At 43.3% G+C, this 17,328-nt stretch overlaps 1 protein-coding gene across 1 annotated transcript in view; it reads right to left on the bottom strand.

The window, feature by feature from the left end:
* Positions 1-17,328, bottom strand: part of CTNNA3 (catenin alpha 3) — a 902,456-nt gene that overhangs the window by 364,529 nt on the left and 520,599 nt on the right. Inside the window, exon 10 of the mRNA XM_063133292.1 lies at positions 13,306-13,398. Within this exon, the coding sequence (XP_062989362.1) occupies positions 13,306-13,398 (93 nt within the window). The remainder of the gene's footprint in view (positions 1-13,305; positions 13,399-17,328) is intronic.

The following is a 17,328-nucleotide window of genomic DNA, read 5'->3' as shown; positions in this document are numbered from 1 at the left end:
CTTTCAAAAAGCTTTTGATATAGGGCATGTCTACATGGGGCAATATCCCGGGGATCGCCCCAGGATTGTCCCTGTGTATCCACATGACACTCAGTGGATTCCGGGAGCAAGGAAGGATAATCCCTCCCCTTCCCCAGGCTATCGCCCTACCCTTTAATTGTGGTTTTTCCCATGGTCTTGGGATGATCCCGAGATGGCAGGATGTGTGGCCTGCCATTGCAGTTTTGCCCCAGCTCCTCGTGAGTAACTATGAGGAGCCAGGACTCATGCCCATCGAAGGTGGTGTGGGGGGAACAGGAGGGATTTTAAAAACATTTCTTTAAAAAAATGTACTTTTTCAAAGGAGCTTTCGAGCGCTCATCTTGAGAGAGAAAAAAGAGTCCAAAATGACGTCCGTCCTCCTGGGACATCACCCGCTCCTCCACCCCCCTCGTCTAGCCATGCCCATAGTCTCTCACCAAAACCTCCTGAACCAAATTAGCAGCCACAGGTTGAGTGGAAAGGTCATCTTATAGAACCATATCTGGTTAAACCACAGAAAGCAAAATGTAGGAATAAACAGACATTTCTCACAATGAAGGGCTCTCCAAAGATCTGTATTGGGACAAGTGCTTTTGAACTTGCTCAACATGATCTGGAGTTATTGCTGACTGGTGAGATGCCCAGGTTTACTCATGACACCAAATTATTCAGGGAGGTAAAACCAAAAGTGGACAGCAAAGAATTCCAGAAAGATTTTTTTCCCCAAACTGGGGAAATGAGTATTAATGTAGGGTTACCATATGAAAAGGAGGACAGGGCTCCTGTATCTTTAACAGTTGTATTGAAAAGGAAATTTCAGCAGGTGTCATTTGTATATATGGAGAACATGATGAAATTCCCTCTTCATCACAACAGTTAAAGCTGCAGGAGCTATACTAGAGTGACCAGATTTAAAAGAGGGCAGGGCACCTGCAGCTTTAACTGTTGTGATAAAGAGGAAATTTCACCAGGTTCTCCATATATACAAATGACACCTGCTGAAATTCCCTTTTCAGTACAACTGTTAAAGATGCAGGAGCCCTGTCCTCCTTTTCATATGGTCACCCTAATTAATGTAAGCCAGTATAAAGTGATGTGCCTGGGGTCATCCAATCAAGGTGAATGGTTGAAAACTTGAGATAGATAAAAGGAATACTTCATCACAAAGCACACAGTTGAACTGTGGAGTTCACTACTGCGAGGTGTAGTGATGCCATGAAATTTAATGGCTTTGAATTAGGGCCTGGCGAGCACCTGACAAAGCCATGGGGCAGTCTGTCCTCCAGTGCTCCCTTCACGTCTGTAATGTTGCATAAGTGGCACCTTACAGCTGCCATTTATGTAGCATGACCTTCCTGGAAACGCCTGAGCCACCATTACCATGCAAGAATGGCGGCTCGCTAGGAGGACGAGCAGCTGAGGGGCTCTCTCCAAACCATGGGGGCTCTTGTTAAGTGTGTCCACGAGTGTGCCATGGCTCAGCAAGCAGGGTCCAGGAGGCCAGACACGGGGGACTCCATTAGACTCCACCACACACACGCATGGGCAGATTCTCACAACATTAACTCTGGTATCAGAGGCAGTATATGAAACACAAGCAGGATGGTGGCATTGCAGTCATGTCCAGCAGGCTGTAACAGAGAGAAACGAGAGGGGAAGCTGGGCCATTCCACCAGCCCTGCTGAGAGATGACTTAATTTTTCCTCTTCACTTTCCACCCCTTTTTCCTTGTGTGTTGTGTCTTTTTAGATTTTCAGTCCGTGAGCAAGGGCTGCCTTGTTTTACCAATTATATGTAAGCCACCCCGGCAGTCTTTATGGATATGGATAAGGAGCAGAATTAAAATACTTTAAATAATGTTATGCTTCTGGGCTTTGCGTTGGCATCTGGTCAGCCACCATTGGAACAGATATGCTGTACTACATAGGCCTTAGGTTCTGGTGAGAAATTCCAAATAGTAATCAGCAATTATGTCCCAAAACTCCCCCATTGCTGAACATGACCACACTCCTTCCAACAATCGTTACTACAGTTTGGATGTATTAGGTAAAACCTTACAGGGATCCTGTACCATTTACTGACAGCTTTGTATTGTTCTTCCTTTTCATTAATGTTAATTGATTAAAAAATATGCAAAAGAGGCCCAGAGACAGTTCCTATCACAAGGGTTGTCTAAATCATTCCCTCATGCCTATACATAGAATGGGTTATTTTCTAATAGTGGCAATTGGAGGATATTATAAATAGATATTAGACCTTTAGTTGAAGTAACAGTAGCTTCTATAAATGATTCCTAAGAAGTGAGTGGGCTCTTGGCTGCTTGCTTGAAGCGTGTCTGACTAAGAAAATGATGTAGGTGCAGGTACTGATAAAAAGGCAATCTCTTTCCGCTGCAGCTAAGAGGCCAGAAGCCAGAACTCAGGAGGATGTGTTTCCACTGTACACCCTTTCCTCTTGCCAGGACTGAATTCTCACCTAACCTGCACCTGTCAAATGTCAGCTCTGACTTTAATGCACACACATAAGTTAAGAATATAAGAAGAGCCCTGCTGGATCAGACCAAGGGTCCATCTAGTCCAGCACTCTGTTCACACAGTGCCCAACCAGCTGTTGACCAGGGACCCACAAGCAGGACATGAGTGTAATAGCACCCTCCCACCCATGTTCCCCAACAATTGGTGTATACAGACTTACTGCCTCTGATGCTGGAGGCTGCACTTAGCCATCAGAACTAGTAGCCGTTCATAGCCTTCTCCTCCAGGAAATTTGAGATAATATGCACCAGCTGTACCCTTCCAAAAACATGTGCATGTATATAATTCGTTGTCATTGTCATCATCATCATCATTATCATCATCATCATCTCACTTTAAAACTTTTCTTTTTTCCAAAGCTTTTGGAATCGTAGTTCAGATGTTATTCATTGTTTGGTGATGTTGATTATTTATTTTTGTAGTGTTTCCTGTGCCCATATGGTGCATTCCTTTTCCTTTCTTTTGATTTTATTTTGTGATTTTATTAAATTGTAGTACTTTGTGGCACGGATTTGTTGTTTTACTGTTGCATTCTGTACAGTGCCATGTGCACGGACAGTGCTAAATAAATAGATGATAATGATGATGGTAATACAAACCAGTGGAGTCAACTTGCATCAGTTAAGAGAAATGTCAGTGCTGACTTCAACCACAGAGTGGGTCACTCGTGGCCATAGAGACAGAGGGACAAATGGCACCCCACCACCGAATTCAAGGTGAATACTGTTCAAGGCGAATGAAGTTATTTTGGCATCCAAGACAATCCCAGGAGTGTCTCTCTCTCCCCTCTCTGGCAATAAAAATGGGCCAAATTAGGGTAAACAAACTGAGACTCAATCTAGACAAGGTGGCGGTATTGTTGGTCAATGGTTTATCTGCCTGGGTATAGTGTCCAGCCTGTTCTAGATAGGGTTGTACTCCCCCTAAAGTCTCAAGTTTATGGTCTGTGGGTGCTTATTGATCCAACTTATTGATTCGTTAGTGGCTCCCATGATCTCTGTGGCTTGAAGCACCTTGTATCACCTTTGGCTGATACACCAGCTGCAACCTCACCTGGGTGGAGATAGCTTGGCCACCACTGCCCATGCTCTGATAACCTGCCATTCAAATTATTGCAATGCATTGTACTTTAAAAACCATATGGAAACTCAGTTGATTATTAACTGGGCCATTTGACTATATTCCATCTGAGCTGTGTCAGCGGCTCCATTTCTAGGCCCAATGGGCTGGTTTTAATCATTAAAGCCCTAAATGGGTTGGGACCAGGAAACCTGAAATAACACCTTCTCCCATATGTATCTATCAATACCTTAAGACCTCCATCAGAGCCCCTGCTCCATGTGCACCTGCCAAATGAAGTAAGGAGGTTAACTGTTAGTTAGGGTGACCATATGAAAAGGAGGACAGGGCTCCTGTATCTTTAACAGTTGCATTGAAAAGGAAATTTCAGCAGGTGTCATTTGTATATATGGGGAACCTGGTGAAATTCCCTCTTCATCACAACAGTTAAAGCTGCAGGTGCCCTGCCCTCTTTTAAATCTGGTCACTCAAGTATAGCTCCTGCAGCTTTAACTGGTGTGATGAAGAGGGAATTTCACCAGGTTCTCCATATATACAAATGATACCTGCTGAAATTCCCTTTTCTATGCAACTATTAAAGATACAGGAGCCCTGTCCTCCTTTTCATATGGTCACCCTAAGGGACAGGGGCTTTTCAGTTGTGGTACCAACCTTCCAGTTAGGGAACAACCTTCCCAGCGAGGGTTCCAGTTGGAGCAATCCAATGTCCTATTTCCTGACTAGCATCAAGTGATTCCAGCTTCTCCTGTCAGCCTCAAGGAAGCACAGGATAGGACGGTGGACTAGATTCTATAAGGTGGAGTTATCTTCCCTTCTGCCTCCATCTTTCTTTCCTTACTGAACAAATCACAGCAAGCACTGGGGGCGGGAGGCTAGCGCAGAGGCCTTCCACTCTGGCTCTTGCCTTAATTAGCCCCAGCACAATGAAGAGCAAAGTGTCTGATGAGGCACTACCCAGAAGTAAGAATGAAGGAGAAATTCATTTGGTTCACATTTAATGCTAAATTTCCAAATTTTGCATTTTCGCACGAGAAGAAATCTCAGTTATCCTTATAAATTTGCACTTTTCCAAATTTTGCAATGTTCTCCCATCAAAAATGATTACAAAAATGCCTGTATTTGGAGAAAGGCACACACAAATTGCATATGATTTTCATTAAAACTTGTTAAAAAATCAAAGCTTGAGATGAACTGAACTTAAGACTGGAAAAAAAAACCAGTAAGTGAGAGATATCAAAATTGACAAATTCATCCAGACCTACTCGGACAAAGGAAGTTTGCATTAAAATCAAGAGAGATTTTGTGAAATATGGGAATATAGTAGGGGTGTGCACGGACCCCCCGCTCCGCTTCACTTGCAGATCCGCCATTTTCCGGATCGGGCCGCTCCGCCCCGCCCCCGCTCCGCCCACTTCCGCTCCGCTCCGCCCGGAGCTCCGGATCCGGATCCGGAGCTCCGTTTCCCCCCCCCCATAGGCTTGCATTGAAAGCTAAAAAATTATACAACTTTTTTTCTGTTCAAGTTAGAAACCTCATGTTTGGCACCATGACACCTCATGGGGATATACACACGCACGCCAAGTTTCAAAGCAATCCCATCATCCCCTGATTTTTGGCGAATTTTTGAAAATCGGGCACCCCACACACAACATCCCTGCGAGGTGGGCAGGGGAGGAGGGAGGGAAGGCAGGCAGGCATGCAGCTGGCATTTCTGGGGGCATAAGGAAGTGAGCCAAGGATAAGCCAGTAATGCATATAAAATGGAATAAATCAATCAATAAACAAAGGAGGGGTGGAATTAAAAGCAGCAGTGTTGCTCAATAAACAGCAAGAAGAATTTTTTTAAAAAGGCTATATCTGTCTTTTACCAGCAATAGGGGGACGTGCCCGGGGGAGGGGGAAGTAGCTGCCAGTTCAAGACACTGACAGCCACCAACAGCTCTGAGAAGAAGTAAAACGCTCACTTCGACTCATAACAGGCATTGCTCCACCACTGAAAAGTGACCATTCACTTCAACTCATGATAGGCATTGCTCCACCGTTTTACTCTCTTTGGAAGGCTCTAATGGCCTTCCAGTGCAGGAGAGAGTGGGGGCACGTCCACGATGAGATGCCCTAGGGGAGCTCATCCCCTTGCACCACATCGATTCAGTTGTTCACCAAGGTTAGGGTGGGGAGCAGTGCTGTGTTTCTATCTCTTATTCTTGGCTTAGTATATGATTTCAGGTTGTGTTTGTGCATTTGGTGGGGCTACTGTTTTAAAAAACACGGGGAAAAGCCCGTTCAGATGAAGAAAGAGAAGTTTCCCAGAATCCCAAGTTACTGTTTTGCCTATGCCCTCCTCCAACTTTGGGATCATCATGACCGGGAGCTGACTCTGCCCCTCAGCCCTTTGAAAAAGGTATTTTTCCCGCCGATTTTTAAAAAACTTCTAGCCCGCGACCCGTACGATGCAGAAAGTTGAGAGTGGTCTCAAAATGACCCCCATCCACGACTCTCTGTGCACAAGAATTTTCAGAATGATAGCTTAAACCCCCCCCAGTTATCCCCGATTCTTTCCCTCAATGCAATCCTATGGGCGAAAAGCCGAAAACGCAGTTTGAGCCGCGCGGTTGACCCGATTTTCACAAAAATATAGCCCGCGACCCAGACAACGCAGAGAGGTGAGAGTGGTCTCAAAATGACCCCCATCCACGACTCTCTGTGCACAAGAATTTTCAGAACGATAGCTTAAACCCCCCCCCCAGTTATCCCCGATTCTTTCCCTCAATGCAATCCTATGGGCGAAAAGCCGAAAACGCAGTTTGAGCTGCGCGGTTGACCCGATTTTCACAAAAATATAGCCCGTGACCCAGACAACGCAGAGAGGTGAGAGTGGTCTCAAAATGACCCCCATCCACGACTCTCTGTGCACAAGAATTTTCAGAATGATAGCTTCAAAAACAACGTAGTTATGCGTGATTATTTGCCGCAATGCAATCCTATGGCGAAATGTTTTCAAGATGGCGACCGGAGCGCTCCGCCTGAACTCGGAGCTCCGAAAAATGGGCGCTTCTCTTCGCCTTGCTTCTAGGGGGTCCGCGGTCCGCTCCTACTCCGCCTCTGGGTAAGGCGGAGCAGGCCAATCCGCTACTGCTTCTACGCTCCTAATCGGAGCGGAGCACATCCCTAGAATATAGTACTTTAAGGGCGCAATCCTATGCATGTTTTGACAGAAAGAAGTCTATAAGTGGCTTTGGAATGCTGGGAAGAGTAGGACTTCTTTCGGCCTAAACATTCAAAGGGTTGTACCATTAATGTACCATAGTGGATGGAAGCCCCCAAATCTTCTTAAACTGGCCCCCATCTATATGACAACGGGATTGCTCCTCATTGAATATAAACCCAAAGAGTGTCACACTGCAGCAGCAACAGCAATTTATCTCCTGATTTTTTTTTATAGTGCAATAATTAATGCACATATGCGCACATACGAGGCTATGGATTATAGATGAAGCAAGCTATAAATTTTATCTACGGAGCTCCACAGATTCATAGAAGAGGAAAAGCGAGTGGGGAAAGGAACAAGGCAGCAGAGGAGTATGTGAGCGGGGGACTGAACAGGTCTCCTCTCTCTCTCGCTGCCCGTTCACCTCTCTTTGTTTTCATTTTAAAAACTCCATCTTAATTCAACATGAAAACGGCAGGAAGGAACGAGGCAGCCAGACGACACAATTGGTGGGAAGGTGGGGAATCAGCCAATCACTTTGTCCTACCCTCAAAGCTCTGCCCACATGTCAAAATGCGATTTAACTCCCCCAGCAACACATAACCATAATGCGATGCAAACTCAGATGTGATCCAAAAGTCGCGGTAAATCACAAATGTGAATATGTGCATTATCGCTTTAAAAACCTGGCACTACAGTGAATGGATGTTGGCATCATGTGTCCTGAAACGCGAATATGCACATTTAGGTTGGGGTAAACAAGCCGTATAAACAAGCCCCTTGTCATCTTACCCAAAAGCTAATGCACAAGCAGAATCACAGACAGTTTTCTTGCTATAAAGCCACAAATCTGTGTTGTATAAGAGAACAAACACAATTTGATTGGCATAGGAATGCTTTAACAAGTCCAGTTAAGCTACAGTTGGATTACGGTAAATCTGTTTAGTAAAATGCTCCAGCTACATCACGTGTGGCTTCAGCATGGCATCAAATCATTTTAAGACTTTATTAGCGACTTTAGGACTTTTCCTATTGCCTCTTTGTAATGATAAATATGGTTCTATTTATAGAGAAGCCATTTAGGACATGCGCCAAGTAGGTTTCATAATATTCTGAAAAAATCCAAAGTCGATTTCTTTAAAGTATTGTGGCTGGTGTTTTATTAGGCACAAAATATTAGAATGTAATGTTAAAAATAATTACACATATAGGGCTCGCAAGGAGCGAGACAAGATGACATTAAGAAAAATATTACCGTACATGAATATGCTGCATATTTATGCTTTCATAAAGCAACAGAGGATGTAAGGCGAAAACCAGATGGTTGTTCCAATCTGCCTATATTATAAAAACGTTCTTTGTGCAAGCTGGAAACAAGAATTAAATTTCTCGTCTCACTACTGTCTGCATTTTAATAGAATTCTTCAAGCATTTCTCAAATTGTGGGGCAGGTTCCCCCTTGGGGAGGATGTGAGGTCTTCTGGAGGGAGGGTGAGGCATTGTTGACAGCTGAGTGGCCAGCAGGAGAGCATACGCAGAGGACCAAACACTATTTCAGGTCTTCTTTCAGGTCTTCCTTTCCTGCTGAATGCTGCCTTTCCTCTGTTCCAAGTTCCAGTGAAGCAATAGTGAGATTAGAAGCCACCTAAGCCAGATCGACACCAAGCAGGATATAACACTTTGAAAGTGGTTTGAAAACGATTTATGGAATGTGTCCTGGGCCTCAATAGTTGTCAATTTTTATTCTCCCAGTATTTTAACACTTAATTTTAACTTAAATTTAAATTTTACTGTTTTAACTCTGTATTTTAATTTTATATCAATTTTGCTGCGTGGTTTTTATTCTGGTTGTGCTTTTTATATTGTATTGTGTATTTGTGCTTTTAACCTGTTGATTGTTTTACTATGATTTTAATTTTTGTGAACCGCCCAGAGAGCTTTGGCTATTGGGCGGTATAGAAATGTAATAAATAAATAAATACTGTTATAAACCATTATAAAGCAGTCATGTAGATCCTGCCCTAGTGAGGACCCATTCTGAGGCACGCAGGTTCAAAGGTAGCAACCGTCTCAACTTTTAACAGAAAGGGCAGCAAATGGTTAGTTATTTAATTTGTTTATTATTTCCAGGTATTAGGAAAGGGGCTCATGTGCCAGGATCACTTGGCGGGCTTTGTGTACTATGCACCTTGGCTTGAATAGCGAGAGGGAGCAGCAAAATGTCTTGGGAAGGCCCTGGCCAGCCCTGTCATGTAGCAGGGCAAAGTGACACGCTTCAGGTGGCATCCTAAAACGGAGAGTGGGGGTAAATGAAAGTATGAATTGTGTGCCAAAGGTGAAGCGAGGCATTTTGGCCCTAGGTAGTGGTGAGGAGAGGCCACTATTCAGGATCTACTTAATCCAGCGAGATGTATTGGATCAGCACTGGCTAAAGAGAGAAGAAAGCACAAATCAGAAGAACACCCTAGGATGCTTGAATTGCTCCATTACCTCCTTGGAAGCCTAAGTGCCCTGGTGGAACTTCAAGCGCAGCTCTGTATTAGGGGCCTAGAAAATACATCCCCTGGGTGCATTGTTCTGCCTTTATTTTAAAGCAAGCAGAGTATAGATTTTGGTAACAGAAATTTTGCACAGAAAGTATTTAACAAAAACCTGCACTGGACGGAGCTGCGAGTAGTCTAAAGTTTCTAACACCTCTGCTTTGAAATAATATGGGTGGGTCTGCCAGCGTGGTTGCTAGCAATGCCAGTTTTACACCATCCACCCTGAAATGGGCATTAGTGGAGTGGGAAACAGTCATGCCATCCACTCTTCCCATCTGATCACAGGGTTCTCCCATTACATGAATGGTGTGGGGAAAAGTCACAGTGCAGTGGCTCCCACAACATTAGGGCAAGCAAAGAAAGGGCCTTAAGTTGATATTACAGAATCTCAGCGTTCCCTCTTTAACTAATACCCTCAACTCACATTTTTTAAATCTATATTTCTGGCAATGACTTGAAATCTTGAGGCCTACATTTATTGAAAATTTGTTAAACCATATCTGATCATTGTGTGTGGCAGCGGGCAGGGGGAGAGGTTTGGTTTCAGGATATTTTTATATAATAAGATTGTATCTAGGCAGCATATGCCAGCAATACATTCTAGAAGACTACTGATGAGCTTTCATAGAAAAGAAATGTAGCAAGGATTTTCATTTGCAAGGATGGATCTTTTCAAAGGGAGGAGAGCAAAATATGATAAGGAGAACTATTTAAAACTAGAGATCTCCAGGTAGTTGGTTATTTCAGTTCAATATGTAAATTACAACACCTTCCATCTACTGCTTTTTTGCTCCATAACGCCTTTGGTACTTGGCCTCTTGCAACCTCCAAACCTTCTTTCTCTCTATGTGCCCAATATAACCAGACCTGCCAGTCCCTGAACCCTGGCTGTGGTTTCATTACATAACTATTTCCTCCTGGATTCCTCCATTTTCCAACCCCTTGACTATTCTGCTCCACATTCCATCAGAACTAGGGATGCATGAATTTTGTAAAATCTGTTCCATCTGCATTTTGCGGATTATCAGGGGCCTTTCATTCTGTTGCCCGGAATGACAGAATTGGATTATTTTCCTATTTCCTCAATTTGCCCAAATTCGAATTTATGCAAATCCACCCAAATGTGCAAAAATAAACCAACCAAAAGAAAAGGAACAAATGCCTCCAAAATGCACATTTGTGTGATTTAGCTTACGGGGAAAATGCACATTTTCATCACGTGTTTTTTTTTATTTTATGTATTTTTCTAGGACTAAATTTTTATAAAATTCTGGGGAGTTAAAAAAAAAATCATCCACAAGTCTGTGGAATCTATGCAACTCAGGATCAGCTGATCCACAGCAGAATCCATGGGTTGGATTTTTAGAAATCTGAACTCATTTGATTCCATTACAGAATTCTCTAACATTCCTATTCAGAACACTGTTTCTCCAGTCCATCACTCAGTTACTTGCTTTTCTGCCTACTCTGTCTGCCTGCCATCAGACACCATTCAACAGACTATTCCAATTATACCCAGCCTGAAAATCCATACAATGATGTGCAGAGTTGTAGCCTAGGTCACATATAAAACTTTGATCATTGTACACTAGAATTTCTTCATTTGCTTCATATTGGTTTTTCTGATCTACGAGAATAGAAGTGAAGAAAATGCTTTGTCCGACACATCAACTTCACAATAAGGACAGGGAGGTATTTTACACATGCCTAATTTATTTTATACACCTAAAGTAAACTCCAAGAACACAATTATTGGAGGAAACAGGTTTTTTTTGTTTTTTGTTTTTAAAAAACCATTAATTAAATGAAAGCAGGGTCATCTATTGGCTTTGCTATAGACACCTCACAAACAGGACATGGAACAAAATGTTGCAGAATGGAGTGCTTCTGTTCAGGATCCATCCAGCCTTCCTTCACAATACTCCATAGTTGCCCCCTTTTTGGGAGGAGGTTATAATAAGGATGAACTTTGTACTGAAACAATCTATAATATGGAATAATGTGCATCTTCTCCTAAACTACCTACCGGCTTCTAGGAAGTTAACATATAGTCAGCGCAGATGGATCTTCAGAGCCCTTATGACAGCCAAAAGACTTAGGGCATGTCTACACTGGGGAGGGAAGGGGGGAAACCCCATGATATGCTGATTGTGAGATCCTCCCCTTTGTCCACATGCGGCACACGATGTCCAGGAAGGAAGGAGGACGTCGCGCCCACCATTTTTTTTTTTTACTGAAGATGAGCGCACAAGCGCTCCAACGAATATTTTTTTTAAAAAAACCGCTCACGCTCCCTCCACCCCACCCCCAATGGGCACGTAGCGCCTGAAGAGCTCCATGCCCCATGCCCAGTTCCCAGCGCCACGCGTTTACTTGCGAGGAGCCAGGACGAAGCCAGCACAACTGCCCACACCTCCCGCGGTCTTGGGACAATCCCAAGACTGCAGGAAAAAAGCCATCCTGGTTATCCCAGGGAAATGGGGGGATCTTCCCTCCTTACCCCCGGGATCCCCTGGGTGTTATGTGGATGCACAGGGATGATCCCAGGATGATCCCTGGGATAAGGCATGGTGTAGATGTGTGCTTATACTGTCACACCGGAAGGACAAATCCACACCTGCCATAATGCAATGGATTGAGGACCTAATAACATTATCAACTTTTGAGCAGGTGTTATACAGACGCAACTTGTAACTGGATAAATACATGGATATCTGGTCTGCTTTTCTTGAAACCTTTGTATAACTCTCTCCCTTTTTTTAATGGTACACATGATGGAAATGACGATAATCCTATATATGCAATGTATGGGGGGGGTGCTTTCATTTTCACGATGTATTTTCTGTTCTGTTTTGTTGCTATCCACAATAAAATACAAAAAATTACAAATACTCCATACTATACCTTTTCCATCTATCCCAACCTTCTTCACAGACACTCAGAATTCTGTGGCCACTAAACATGCTCAATCCTCATCCCGCTGTTTTCTGGGGTGCCCTTCCTAGGCTGCAATCCTATGGGCTGAGCCCTCATCACTCAGAAGCCCTCGAATTCGGTGACTTCCAAGATTCCTATACCCTGCTAGGCAGAACACACAGGGTGGGAGGGGTGACAGAGGCCATCTTTACCTCTCTGTCCTTCACCTTTCAGCCCACCTAGCAATGGCATTTTGGAGGGGGAGGGAAGGAGACTGGAGCAGGCTCAGGATAACTCATATCCCAGCCTTTCTAGTCTCCTCCCCTCCCCACCCACCGAAATGCCCCCTTTTCTCCTCCTCCAAAGTCACTTTTCTTATCTAGGAGAAGCAGCCAGCATGCTGTAAGGGCCATGGAAAGGGGCAAATCTCTGACTCCCCCTTCTGAGATTGGAACACTGTCTCTGACCTCAGAGCGGTTTCCTGAGCCATCATGTTGGTTTTTTGCCTAAATATTTTCTACCTCTATAGACTATGGCATTCTCACAAGTGTGCAAATGCCTCTCTCTTGTTTCTCAGTAACTTAGTTTTGTCAATCATAATTTATTACCTGAGGCCTTAGCTAGACCTAAGGATTATCCCAGGCAAATGGAGGGGTCGTCCCTGCCTGCTCCCAGGATCCCCTGTATGTCATTTGGATGCACAGGGATGATCCCAGGACGATCCAGGGATATAGGCCCGGTATACCCATGGCCTGAGTTATAGAGATCTTCGTTTCATTTATTTTTACTATAAACATACTATAAACATACAAATCTCAAAATCATTTATCAAAATGAAATTGAAACTCATTGAATGCATTTACTAAAGAGATAGGATAAGAAAAGGGAAAATATGTCTTCTGAGAACAAAAACATTCATAATAATCAATTATTTTTCCCTTTACAGTTATAATCAAGGATACATTTTTTTTCAGTGTTATACAATACCTATGAAAAGTCATACCTGAGGGCACAAAGTCTCCATTTGACTGGCTGCTGTTTGGACAATCCTAATTCCTTCTTCATTTGTTGATACTGAGCAAGCAAGACTGGCCACCTAGAAGGGGAAAAAATAAAAGGGTTGGTATTTCCCCCCAATACAGATCCATGCTTCATGAAACGGTTTCAGAACATTATTCAGTCCCCTTATTTGCAAAAGGTTTTCAGCACCCTTAATTGCAGACAAGGCCCTCTATGTTTTTAGAGAGGGGATATGCTAAAATGCCAATGGCAAGTAAATTCTAAATTCTAAATTTTTGTGAACCGCCCAGAGAGTTCTGGCAATTGGGGGGTATGGAAATGCAATAAATAAATAAATAAATAAATAAATAAAAATAAATCTGCACAGAACAAGAATTTTAAGCCAGCTACCATTATTTGTTGTACTGCCAGATTTATACTTTCCTATGGAGAAATATTTATAACTACTTATTACCACATGAATGGAAAAATCTGACCCAGAGAAAAAGCTGTGCTTTGTGAAATAATCAGCATTTTATATCTCTGCTAAGTCAGCTCTTGTTGCTGTAGCCCCGTGGAACCTCTCCACTTTCATTCCGAAGCTGCCAGATCCAGGGCGGCTCAGGACTTCATTGCTGCGATGCGGCTGATAACCATGAAGCTGTCTCAATATGTCTTTAGCCCAACACATTTAAGAGGACACACAGTTGACTTGGTTTTCTCAACTGGGCAGTAGGAGAAAGATCTGAAAGTGTGGGGGTTATTAACATCTATCTCATCATCGTGGTTGGATCACTTCCTATTGAGGTTTAGACTCTCAGTAGTCTTTTTCCACTGCAAAAGTGGGGGACCTATTAAAATTATCTGCCTAGAGAGGATAATGGATTCCTAGTGGATCTGGGGGATTTTCCTCCTGGTGTGGCTGGTGCTCTTGTTGAAGCCCTGGTCATTCTGTGGAATAAAGGCCATAGCTAGACAGGGCGATATCCCGGGGTGATCCCTGGGATCGTCCCTGTGCGTCCACATCACGGACAAGGGATCCCAGGAGCAGGGAGGGATGATCCTTCCCTTTCCCCAGGATGTGGCCCCACTCTTTCAGCCCACTTTTTTCACGGTCTCTGGATGATCCCAAGACCACAGAATGTGTGGACGGGCATCACAGTTTGTCCCAGCTTCTTGCAGTTACTCGCGAGGAGCTGGGAGCTGTGCACAGGGTGCAGAGCTCCTCAGGAGCTCTGCACCCATCGGGGGTGGGGCAGGGGGAGTGGGATTTTTTTTTAAAAAAAAAACCCTACCTTTTAGCGCACGACTGCTCGCTCGCTCCTTCTGTTTTCTTTAAAAAACAAACTGGCGGCTGCGAAGTCCTCTCCCTCTGCGGTCGTCGCGCGCCATGTATAAACAGAGGGGGAGATCTCACATTAACAATATCGTGAGATCCTCACCCCTCCATCACACTAGACCTGTAAGTCTAGCTGAGGCCACAGAGATGACTCAGGCAGTTGACATGATTGTACCTGAACACTCTCTCCCTCTGAGCAGACCCTGAGCAGCTCCTTGGTATAACACCTAAGCTGAGGGCACTGAAGCACCCCTCCCTGCCTGGTGGCACCTTGCAGTGCTCCACCAATGGCTAGCGGGCATGTCTCCTCTTTCGCCTTCACCCGCAAAGGCTTCCCCACGCCCAGGCTGTGCCGGGCATGGCAGAAATGCACTAGTTGTTGTATTTCCAAAATGGGCACAACTGGTGGCAAATAGAGAACTGTGCCGAATTCTTTTATATGCCTTCAATATTGTGCCTTTCTTTCATTTGAAAAACCTTTGTCTCTAGGAAGTCTGTCAACTTCTGTTGAACAAAATCCTTTCAGCTTATCAAAAACTGTTAAGATAATTTACTGGGGAGGGAGAAGAAAGGAACGCTAACAATGCACCCAAATCTGCCAAAAATGTAATTATAGCTTCCAAACATCTACAGTTCAGATTGCTAGCATCTTCAATTATTGTTAAATTTTGAAATAATATCTCATGCATAATCATCCCCCTCTATCACTTAATGATCCCATTAGGGATACAATCAAGAGGTAAAGAGCTCAATTACTTGCCCATGCAAGATTTAGTAGATACAAACATGAAAAAAGGTATCCTGGGGATCGGTGACATATTTAGAAATCTGTAGAGTTATCACTTGCAGTCTATGATTCTATATTATAATCAGAATCCTTTATAAAGAAGCAACCCATTGTTTTAACATAATGAATGAACACCGTGAAATGAATACAAGATTTTAAAAACCTCACAAAAACTGGTTCAGTAAAGGCTGCATTAGTGCCAAAAATATTCCTTAGAGAAAATGAGTGGATTTGAAATCAGAGATCTAGTGGGGAAATCTCATATAAACACTCAAAGTTAAAGGAGATTTCCAAGAGAAAATAGGTGATGAGTTAAAGATGCTTTCAGCATATTATAGCAAAAGGGATTAGGAACATCAACTGTGAAACCAAGATATCTGAGTAAAATAAAGCACTGCTCACTTCCCTCCCTTGTCATATGACTTAGTACTTATATCAAGGAAAGTATTATTGTAGAAAACTTTTTTTTCTAAGCTACAGATTATAAAACAGATTATAAAACACAGTGAACCATTAAACCGCTAGGAACAGTTTTCTTAACACAGAAAACTTGAAGAAATACTGGAATCCAGTTTTAGAAGGGAAGAATTCAATAGTATTCTGAAGACACAGATTATCTGAACATTCCATTAAGGAAAAAAAACCTTAATAATTTCCTTTCTAAAAAATAGACAGCAAAATGGAACCTAGGTTACTACAGATCAATAAGGCTGACTGGGGCCGTAGCTAGACCTAATGTTTATCCCAGGATTGTCCTGGGGTCAAACCTGTTCATCTAAGTGCCACACAGGGCATCCAGCGCTCAGGCAGGGACGAACCTGGGATGATCCTGGGATAAACCTTAGGTCTAGCTACGGCCTAAGTGCCACACAGGGCATCCAGCGCTCAGGCAGGGACAAACCTGGGATGATCCTGATATAACCTTAGGTCTAGCTACAGCCAAGGTTTCAGGGGGAAAAATGGGAGCCTGCTCTCTTAACCCATACACAATCCCAGGGTTATTCTCTCAACAGGCAGACTTTGGAGGAATGTTCTGCTTGTACTAATCAGTGATTTATACATTACTATCTAATTAAGGCACATACTATAAACGCTTCTCCAATTGTTCTAATGATACTCTTGTGGCTCTTGATTAGGATCTTGAATCAACAGAGTCTTCCCCAACTCGTCCTCCCCCAGAATGAATTAGACTATAACTCCCAGAATCCCCCAGCCAGCTGGAGAGCGCCAGGTTGTAGGAGGCCACAAGAGACAAATGTAAACTTTAGATAAGAATGGTTGGAACATACAATGGATCACATACTTCCAAGATTGCTAAGGCAAGGTGAACTGTTGCTGGAATTTTGAATTAACAGGGAGAGCAAACCAAGGTTTCTTGACAGAACAATGAAATCTATAGTGGGCCCATTCAGAAGTCACCTTAAACCATAGCTTTAACCATGGTGGTTAAGCCAGAAAGCTAGGCCGTGTTCAGAAGTCACCTTAAAGCATGGCTTTAACCACAGTGAATAAGGCTTTTTGCTTTATTCACCATGGTTAAAGCTGTGGTTTAAGGTGTCTTCTGAACACAGCCTGGCTTTCTGGCTTAACCACTGTGGTTAAAGCCATGGTTTAAGGTGCCTTTTGAATGGTGTCATTGTAGGCCAGATCTACACCTTATGTCAAATGGTTACAATCCCATCATGGTAATGCTATATCCCTCTTGTGCATTTATACCTCGCAGAACGCACAATGACATTTATTGTGGTATTTTGGATAACGTGGAATAAAAAGCAGGAAATTACACTATAAAAGTGGTATATGTAATGTTTAATGCACTCCAACAGTTATCAGTGCTTTTCAATACCACTATAAAGCAGGAGTGTGGATCCAGCCGTAAACTCTGCAGATGATGGAGAATT

The sequence above is a fragment of the Elgaria multicarinata genome, chromosome 8 (genome assembly GCF_023053635.1).
Source record: "Elgaria multicarinata webbii isolate HBS135686 ecotype San Diego chromosome 8, rElgMul1.1.pri, whole genome shotgun sequence".
Taxonomy (NCBI): Eukaryota; Metazoa; Chordata; class Lepidosauria; order Squamata; family Anguidae; genus Elgaria; species Elgaria multicarinata.
Note: the sequence above shows the minus strand (reverse complement) of the source record. Positions and strands in the feature narration are given on the sequence as shown.